Here is a 10,767-nt window from a genome sequence, read left to right as displayed (position 1 = left end):
GTGAAGCGGACGTTTTTATTATTTGTTGGGTCTTTTATGACTTTAATTGATTTTGATTTGTTGGTTCATTAAGTTGAGTATCCAAACGTTTCAACAAATAATTGTAACTTAAGAAGGGGTAATTTTGTGTATCATCATTAGGGATGAATACCAAGTTATCAGTCATTGTCCTATCATTAGACCTCGTAATTTCAGGTCAGCTGAATTCTAGTTTCCGATTGTGTACATAGCACCCTAATCCTATCTCAATATTTACTACTAAGAAAAAGAAAAAGTAAAAAAATTTTTTTTTTTTTTTGGGGGGGGGTATTTTTCATTTTTTGGGGGGGTTGGGGGTGTCCCACCCCCCCAAGAAAATAGCCTAAAACCATCACAGGACCAGTAGGTATATTCCCTGAAGAGTAGAGCCAAATCGGTTCAGTGGTTACTGAGATCTTAAGCTTCAGACGGACAGACATCGTTCTACTTTGTATTATAGATATCGCTTTTCCCTTTGAACGGCGTAGCTGAAAACAGCTTTTGCAATAGTTGGGGTTTCTGTTGTACAACTTCGGAAATTAGGGAAGAAATTTGCTATCAATTTTCAGTTAATCTAATTTCATTACATTGGTCCAGGGAGGAAGGGGACATTAGACTGTAATGCACACTTGTAACCAATGTTTTATTAACATGATAAATTTGGCCAACACACTTTGGGGGCTTTATCAAATTAAATGTATAATAACTTAACCCCTTAGTTCCCTGCAATTGGTCAGGTGAAGTTAATTTTCAAAAATAATGTAAAATATCCGTTTAAGTCTGAATTTATCCGATTTTGTACTGTAGTTATACATGTAAAATGTTTATAGAACCAAATGTTTATTGAAAAAAAAACATGGAAAAATTTAGAATTAGGTAGTCTGCCATCATGGATTTAGAATACGTGGATGATATATTGAAATTTTGTTGTATATTTTGGTTGCTAACATTTGTTGGTTCAAACGTTTCAACCACTAATTATAATCTACAGAAGGGGTAATTTTGTGTATCATCATTAGGGTTGTACATCAATTTATCGGCCATTGTCTTATCCCTTTAGATCCTTAACAATTATAGCTCTACATAAAAATTAGCGACCTATCAAATAATATATAGTTATCTATGGCGTGCTATTCCTACAAAGTGGCTGATTAATTGATATATTATTACTTGGATGTTGCACCAGACTTTCACGTACTCTGATAAAGTGATGCTCGCAGCTGGCTAAAATAACGATACCCTCCACCCACCCCTTTTACCCCATCCCCTCCACTCCTACTGGATGAACGAAAAGACCAATAAATGAGGTCTCTCTATGAGCAAGCTAAATTGTAGATAAATTTTCCCCTGTCAATTATCCATGTATATCTAATATCCAATGGCTAATGAATTATTAATTTTAAAGTCTATGGTTACTGTCAGCCTTGTATATCTATACACACACACACACACACACACACACACACACAACACACACACATATACACACACGCACCCAACTACACACACACACACACACATACATACTCACACCCATACACCTACATTTACAAAGTGTTTTCTAGAAACTAAATAGTAGTTAAAACAAAGCTTTCTTTAAAATAAACTAATATAATACGTATCATTCTAGTAGTTATTTTTTTTATCATATTATAGATAGCTTTTCGCGGTTTTTAAAATGTTTTTGAACCAATTTGTATTGTATTGGCCGAGGGGCCGAAGTCTCCCAGGCTAAAATTGTTATAGTTATGTGATTTTAATATTCCGGGAAAATTGTCTATAGTACAATGTTATTAAAGATTTTTCAGTATGGCTGAGAACAGGTTCTAACTAGCGGATATTAATCGGTTTCGAAGCTATACTGGAAAAATTATTGTACAAAAATCTTGCAAAACCGATTGAGTTCTCCACTTTTATGATGCTTAACACACATATAGATCATGAGATGGTTTTAGGCTATTTTCTTTCTTATTTTGTTTTATTTTACCCATAGTATACATATATAGGATAATAATAGCTGTTTTTAAGATTTCAAGTGTCAAACACTTTAATGCTAAAGCAAGAAAATCGATGTATTATTAAATGGATGTTGCACCAGATTTTCATGTGCTCTGATAAAGTAATACTTAGAGCTGACAAAATTATGATCCACCCATTTACCCCATCCCCATCCCCTTCCTTTGTACTTATCAATAAATGAGGTCTATATTAACAAGCTAAATTGGAAACAAATATCCACGTATATCTTAAATCCATTAAATAAAAATAATTTTAAATTTGAATATTTCAGAACTATGACAAGTAATATGAGATTTCTTGGTATTATATCTGTAATTATAGCTATTCAGCTAATTAATAAAGTAGAAGGTTATGTTTTAGATAGATAGATAAATAGATGGAAGAATAGATAGATATATAAATAGATAGATAGATATATGGATAGTTAGAAACATAGATTTATAGTTATTCGTGGTTTAATCTCTGTAATTATAGCTATTAAGATAATTAATAAAGTGAATAGAATGTTATGTTTTAGATAGATAGATAAATAGATAGATAGATAGATAAATAGATAGATAGATAGATAGATAGATAAATAGATAGAAAGATAGATAGATAAATAGATAGATAGATAAATAGATAGTTAGCTAAATAGATAGATAGATAGATAAATAGATAGATAGATAAATAGATAGATAGATAAATAGATAGATAGATAAATAGATAGATAGATAAAAAGATAGATAGATATATGGATAGTTAGAGAAATAGATTTATAGACAGAAGATGTATGAATTAATAGATTTGTGGTATTATATCTTTAACTAGCGACTATACCCCTATAAGCCTCGAATGACACTTGAAGAGGTTTGTTTCACCCTACCACACCCCCCCATATCCCCTAGATGGATAGTTAGATAGACAGAACTCCTTTATTTTTTTTATTTTGTAGGGGGTATAAAGTGCCATTACTGTGGCCGGATGGGGCTGTGTGACCTCCCCTATGACTCTGATGAGGGGGTGTTTATTGAATGTGACAAATCCTGTCTCAAATTTGATGGGTAAGTTTATGTACGGCTTTTTACATGAGAACAATAAACATTTTTAAAAGCATAGCTTTTCTATAATTAGGGTAGATCCTTACGTCCGAGACGGATAGCATTTTTCGTTAATTTAGGCATGTTAGAATTGTCCTTTTGATTTCAAACTTTGCATGGTGATTCCTGTAGTAGTTAAGTACGATTTAGAAAGCGTAGCAACTCTATGATTATAACCAGAATGTCCGTACGTCCATTTTAAACATGTTGATTTTTTTTACTTTCAAACAACAAATTTTATGTGATATATTTATCCTATTGTTCTGATTTTTGGCATGCTGATTCCTTGGACAACAAAGTACAATATTTTAAGCAAAGAAACTCTATAATCAAGTTCTAAAAATGTAAGTATGTCCATAAACATTATCCTGTATCAAAAAGTTTTTCAACAAATTTACTCACAATTTTGCTTTGATTTTTATTTATTTATATTCTGATTATTCAGTTCTGACGCTATACAAGTGTTAATGTCCGTTTGGGAATCTCTTGGGAATCGATAAAACTTTCTAGTGCTTGTAAAAATGTTAGAAGTGGAAACCTAAGCTCAATGTGCATTTATAATGAAAACAAGGATAACATCTTTAATAGGGTTGGGCCGGATCCTTTTTTGTTCGGATATCCGGATGATTTATAATGCCGGATATCCGGTTCCGGCTGGATATCTGACCAACATTCGATATCCGGCAAATTAACGTTTATCCGGTATCCGGATAGTTACAATATCCGGTATCCGGCCGGATATTGAAAATGGCCGGATATCTGACCAAAGCTTAATCTTAAGTTAAGCTCAACAAAATAATATTCCAATTAAATTAACTTAGACCTGCGTAAAGATATACTTTGCTCTTTGCATGGTGCCAAATCGTTATATTAATCACCATTAAAAAACCATGTAAAATGCTGGTATCCAAATATGCATGGAATATATAATCTACAATACAAAGTAAAATAATGTATGTCTGTCTGTCCCTTAAGATCTCGGTAACCACTGAACCAATCGGATTCTACTCTTCATGTAATATACCTACTGGTGTTATGGTGGTTTTAGGCTTTTTTCTTGGGGAGTGGGACACCCCCAACCCACCCAAAAACCAAAAAGACCTCCCAATTTTAATTTTTTTTTTTTTTTACAAATTTTGCGAATTCGCTATTTTTTCTCGAAAATTTGCGATCCATTCGCATTTTTATTACGGCTGGGTAGGTAATAGAAGATTTAATTATACCTCTTGGGGCAAAGCCCTTAGAGGCTAGGGGCGAAGCCGCTAGTATAATATAAAGACTTTGTATTGATGATTGTCGTGATGATACGCTTTCTAAATTGTTTCTCTCGGAGGGTTGGTGGTGCCCTACACCTATAATTATTTAATCCTTATCAGGACCTAAGAGAAGTTTCATTGAAAAAAATAACCATATTTGTTTATCGGTTAGCAAAATCCATCGGTACAAACACACACAAATCCTGTTACTGTATTATGAGGATTACTAAACTATCTATATGAATAGGTTCGATAAGACTGGTAAACGTGTAATTGTACGAGACTGTGGAGTCTTTGAGGCTGATGAGTGTAAAGAAGGTACACTTTTATCTATCTATCTATCTATCTATCTATCTATCTATCTTTCTATCTAGCTATCTATCTATCTATCTATCTATCTATCTATCTATCTATCTATCTATCTATCTATCTATCTATCTATCTATCTATCTATCTATCTATCTATCTATCTATCTATCTATCTATCTATCTATCTATCTATCTATCTATCTATCTATCTATCTATCTATCTATCTATCTATCTATCTATCTATCTATCTATCTATCTATCTATCTATCTATCTATCTATCTATCTATCTATCTATCTATCTATCTATCTATCTATCTATCTATCTATCTATCTATCTATCTATCTATCTATCTATCTATCTATCTATCTATCTATCTATCTATCTATCTATCTATCTATCTATCTATCTATCTATCTATCTATCTATCTATCTATCTATCTATCTATCTATCTATCTATCTATCTATCTATCTATCTATCTATCTATCTATCTATCTATCCATCTATCTATCTATATGTCTATCTATCTATCTATCTATCTATCTATCTATCTATCTATCTATCTATCTATCTATCTATCTATCTATCTATCTATCTATCTATCTATCTATCTATCTATCTATCTATCTATCCATCTATCTATCTATCTATCTATCTATCTATCCATCTATCTATCTATATGTCTATCTATCTATCTATCTATCTATCTATCTATCTATCTATCTATCTATCTATCTATCTATCTATCTATCTATCTATCTATCTATCTATCTATCTATCTATCTATCTATCCATCTATCTATCTATCTATCTCAGGGATAAGGGATAGGAAACCTGGCCATAAATTAGGTCTCGGCCTGGTTTTGAAAGGGATCATGCAACTTTTACCATTTGCCTAATTTAATGACCTTACTGGCGGACGGCTCATATTGGCTACCGCTCTAAACCAATAGTGTTCTGTGATTTGGGCTTGTTTTGTATCAACCAATCACCAATTGGCGGAGCCAATTGGTGATTGGTTGATACAAAACAAGCCCAAATCACAGATGGCGGAAATTTTAGAAGCAGACAATTATAGAAAAAATAATGATTTCGTCTGCTACGAAAAAATAAATATAAATGGTGTTAGATCACATTAGTTTAATTATTAAATCTGCTTAGAGTTAAACATTAAAAAAGGGCCACATAGAAAAAACAAAAATAACGGGATTATTTTTTTGGAAAGAAGGTAGCTACGAATTTTCATTTGGTAGTTTATAAATTAGATGTTGTATTTTGAATTTTAAAAATTTAGTACGGAACTGATACAACACCTTCACCCTAATTTTTGTACAATACAACACAGTACAGATATATCATTACATTATATCCAGTATAGTATCCAAAGAACTTGATAGAATGTTACCCAAGTGCATATTTATTTATTTATTTTGAATTTTAATTAGCAATGAAATTTTCCAATAAAATTTTTACTCATTAATAAAAATGCAAATAATACAAACTAAAATCTGTCTGAGGGAAACCCAACGATAGCTTTCTGACAGTTCAAATTACCAAAGTAAAAGATAAAAAATTTTGGGAGAGAAAAAACTTCATTTTTACAAAAGCCATTAATATATAGGTTTATAAAAAGTTATGTTTTTTACTTTAAACTAGCTACCTGAATTTGATTCTATACTTTATCTACACACACACACACAGCTTTTTCATTAGCATTTTATACGAACCACTGCGCTATCCCAAAACTGGTTTATTAGGCTAGGAATAGGCCTAGGCTTGAAATAGGCCTGAAATAATATTTTCCTACGTTTCCCATCCCTTATCCCTGATCTATCTATCTATCTATCTATCTATCTATCTATCTATCTATCTATCCATCTATCTAACTATCTATCTATCTATCTATCTATCTATCTATCTATCTATCTATCTATCTATCTATCTATCTATATATATATATTTATTCTATGTAGATGAACAGTATCTGAACACCGAGGCAAGAGGAAGCCTCTGCCACTGTATGTCAGATGAATGTAATGGTGCAACAACTCTAACAACATCATTAACAACCATGGGTGCAGTTGTTCTTGTTTTATCTACAACTTTTTATTTACATTTTTAATGTATTCAATAATTTTAAAGAACAAAATTTTTTAAACATCAAATTTTAGAAAATTTTAGAAAAATAAATTTTACTTTATTTTCAATTGTTTTATTATTAGAAGCAAGGCTACTCTATAACTAGTTATATCCGTCGGACCAAGTCACAACACTCAAATAAGATTTTCTCAGCGACTATGAAAGATAGAGGTATGTTTTTAGTGTAAACAAAAACCCATGAAAGACAGGTTTAGGTAAAAGATTCGATATATTATTACTTGGTTGGTGCACTAGATTTTCATATACTTAATGAAGTGATACATCTAAATAATGAATAGGGATAAATAATAAAGCTACTCTATAATGAGGGTAGATTCTACACAATTATTGTTACTAAAGGATAAACATGGAATACAACATCCTTAAGTAGCGAATCATACAAAGAAAAAAGTATTTGAATAATACAAATATTTTTTGAGAAATCAAACGGCGAAAAAAGTAGTATATTAAGCAGATGCTTATCAATTAAAGGAATCATCAAAAAAGTGTCAATTAGCAAATTTGATCACAAATAAATAATCTTTAGGACAACTGGAAATTATTTCTTTATCAATGGCGAAGCGAAGCTCTAAAACTGTAGGACAAACGAATATGAATAAGTCTAAACAAAATTGTAAGTAAATTTGTTGCAAGACTGCATATAATCAGGATACTGTTGAAAGGCGTAGGATATGCATAGAAAAAAACATGGTTCTTTGTTGTTACAGAAATCAGTATTCCAAAAATCAATTCTATAGGATATCTAAATCACATAAAAAATTGTGGTCAAAAAAGTTAAAAATCAGTGTGATTTAAATGAACGTACGGACATTAGGGTTGCTATTAAAGAGTTGTTAGGCTTTCTAAATCGTACCTAACTATTACAGGAATCATCATGCTACATTCGAGATCTATAAAACAACATGCCTAAATTAACGATAAGAGCTAAGTGTTACTTTAAAAAGTGATACCACAAAAATTTTAAGAAACAAAAGTATGTAGAAATTGACTAAAAAAGGATGATAACATCCTTAAAGCGCAGCACTGAAACGGTAGGACAAACGGACATTAACTCCTGTATAGTGTCAGAACTAAATAATCAGAATATATGTATTAGATTTGGAGCAAAATTGTAAGTAAATTTGTTTAAATTTGTTTTATGGACATACTTACATTTTTAGGACTTGATTATAGAGTTGCTTTGCTTATACTTTGTTGTTCCACGAATCAACACACCAAAAATCAGATCAATTGTATGATTAGATCACATAAAAATTTGTTGTTAAAAATGGACGTACGGACATTCTTGTTATGATTATAGAGTTGCTACGCTTTCTAAATCGTACCTAACTACTAAAGGAATCACCATGCAAAGTTTAATATTGATAGGACAATTCTAACATGCCTAAATTAACGAAAAAACCTATCCGTTTGTGACGGACGGACAGACGTACGGACGGACCAACCCTAATTATAGAAAAGCTTCGCTTTTAAAAAGGAATCAAACCGTCATTAATAATCTATACAGAGGCCTGCAGAATGGGAGTTTAAGATGGTGTATTCACCCTCCAAGCAAAATAAGGGTGTTATTTACACCCCCCCCCCTCCCCAACACATCTCTACACCCTCCTAATAGAGTCAAGGGGGATGTAAAGGTAAAACAAGCATAAATCTCTGAAACTTAAGAGGGATGTCAAAAAAATATTTGCACGCTTCGCGCGTCAATTAACAAATTGAAACACTAAAGTCAATTATATAGTTGCTTTGCTACTCAGGGATCTACAGGGATAAGACAATGACCGATAAATTGATGTACATCCCCAATTAAGAATTATTACTTCTTCAGATAAAAATTTTAAGTTTATGACTCAACTAAATAAGCCCCCAAAGTTGTTGAGCCAACGAACAAGAAAATGTATTTATAAAACTTTGGGGACTAGTGAAATAAACAGCCCATTGTCCTCTCTCTCTCTCTCTCTTTCTCTCTCTCTCTCTCTCTCTCTCTCACTCTCTCTCTCTCTCTCTCTCTCCCTCTCTCTCCCTCTCTCTCTCTGTTTGTTACTAATAACTGATTGTAAGAAAGATAAATGTATAATTCTTGCATTGCATATCCTCTCATTGACAGTGATTTATATACAACCAAAGGCAAGATAGTATATATCAGGCATTTAAAGGGATTTGATACACAAAAAAAATTCTAGTGTAGATTAAAATAGTGGTTGAAATGTTTGGACACTAAACTTAATAAACGAAGATGATTAAAGTCCCTCAACAGATTATGACGTCATACGATAAAATAACCAATGAGAGGCCAGCATCAATTTTACCATTGGTCAATTACAGCGTATACTGGCCTCTCATTGGATATTCTATCGTATGACGTCATAATCTGTTGAGGGACTTTAATTATCTTATAATAAACCAAGAATTTAAAATTTAATAAAGATACCAAAAGCCATGAATAAGAAAACTGTATCATAAAACTTTGGGGACTAAAGTAATAAACAGCCCAATGTCCCCTTTCTCACAAGGAATAAGAAAATGGACAAAATATTAATATACATATCCAGAAATGATAAACAAATTACCCTTCTGAATAAATTAAAATTAATGGTTGAAAACATTGTAAACGGCTAGTTTGACCCAACCAATCTATTTATAAATTACCTTTTTTAAAATTACCTCTTGGGGTAAAGCCCCTAGAGGCTAGGGGCGAAGCCGCGAGGATTTATTAAAAGTACCCAAAGCAAATGTATGAAAAACATGGAATACCAGTATCATGTATAATTTCCAGACCAATATCCCCTCCCTTCCTGGTATATACTTCATGCCAATACAGGGATTTCAGGGGATAAGACAATCAATGTACATTCCTAATGATTATGCATCAAATTCTGTAGATTACAATTAGTGGTTGAAATGTTTGGACACTCAATTGTATGATCCAACCAATCAAGATTCATTAAAGTCACTCAAGTTGTGAAGCCAACGTATAATTAATTATTACAAAACTTTGGGGATTTGTGTAATTTCCAGTCCAATGTCCCCTTACTCCCTGGTAAATAATACATACCAATAAGCTGTACATTATTTTATATAGGGAGTGTGGGGGGGGGGGACATTGGGCTGTTTATTATACTAGTCCCTAAAGTCTTATAATAACGTTTTCTTATTCAATGGCTTTAAACAAAACTGGGGAATTTTATTGAATTTTGATTGCTTGGTTCAATTAATTGAGTGTCCCAATGTTTCAACCAATAATTGTCATCTAAAGAAGGGTAATTTTTGTGTTTAATCATTTAGGATGTACATCAATTTATCGGCTATTGTCTTATCCCTTTAGTAGATTTACACCCCCCCGGCCCCCCCCTTATAAACGCCTATTACTATATAATACACAGGAAGTAGGTATGTTATAATTATACAATAATCATTAATAGCGAAGCTACTATAAACCTTAGGTATGCTCGTATATTCGTCTTATATTATTTATAGACAAATATATTTAGATACAGTATTTTTTTTTATTATTTTTAATTTAACCCACTTATTCCTGTCAGAAATTGAATATTAATATCTCATTTTATATGCGTGGGGCATAGACGTCCAAGCTTTTTTTTGTAGGGGGGTAACAATTTTTTAAGGGGGGGAGGGGGTAAAGCGCGCCGCAAATTTTTTTTACCCCCCCCCAAAATTTTTACCCCGGGGGTAAAATTTGCTTGGGGGGGGGGGTTAATTACCCCCCCTGAAATCTGTTGGCAGAGGTAAATTTAGATTACCCCCCCCCCAAAAAAAAAATATTCTTGGTTTTTAACAAATTATGCTTTAAAATCAGTTTATTTAAATAATATTAATTGCTTAAGACCAAATTTCAAGGTAATTTTATCGAAAACATAACTTTAAAAGTAATACTTTTTAATTCATTAAAAAAACTCTGTATTTTCA

The 10,767-nt window shown here is 32.1% G+C and overlaps 1 protein-coding gene across 1 annotated transcript; it reads left to right on the top strand.

Annotated features, from left to right (window-relative positions):
• Positions 1-2,299: 2,299 nt before the first annotated feature.
• Positions 2,300-6,885, top strand: LOC145332451 (uncharacterized). The gene is made up of 4 exons (XM_080177440.1): positions 2,300-2,385; positions 2,972-3,080; positions 4,620-4,690; positions 6,657-6,885. The coding sequence occupies exons 1-4, from the start codon at positions 2,313-2,315 to the stop codon at positions 6,803-6,805; spliced, it is 402 nt and encodes a 133-aa protein (XP_080033566.1). The 5' UTR covers positions 2,300-2,312; the 3' UTR covers positions 6,806-6,885.
• The last annotated feature ends 3,882 nt before the right edge of the window (positions 6,886-10,767 follow it).

The sequence above is a fragment of the Acartia tonsa genome, chromosome 11 (genome assembly GCF_053477335.1).
Source record: "Acartia tonsa isolate MP-2025a chromosome 11, ASM5347733v1, whole genome shotgun sequence".
In the NCBI taxonomy this organism is placed as follows: domain Eukaryota; kingdom Metazoa; phylum Arthropoda; class Copepoda; order Calanoida; family Acartiidae; genus Acartia; species Acartia tonsa.
Note: the sequence above shows the minus strand (reverse complement) of the source record. Positions and strands in the feature narration are given on the sequence as shown.

Excerpts from the sequence above, each read along its gene's own strand:
- LOC145332451 (XM_080177440.1), top strand. The coding sequence starts at position 2,313 with ATGACAAGTAATATGAGATTTCTTGGTATTATATCTGTAATTATAGCT. Across the intron at positions 2,386-2,971 it reads GCTAATTAATAAAGTAGAAG|GGGGTATAAAGTGCCATTAC; the intron begins GTTATGTTTTAG and ends TTTATTTTGTAG. Across the intron at positions 4,691-6,656 it reads GGCTGATGAGTGTAAAGAAG|ATGAACAGTATCTGAACACC; the intron begins GTACACTTTTAT and ends TATTCTATGTAG.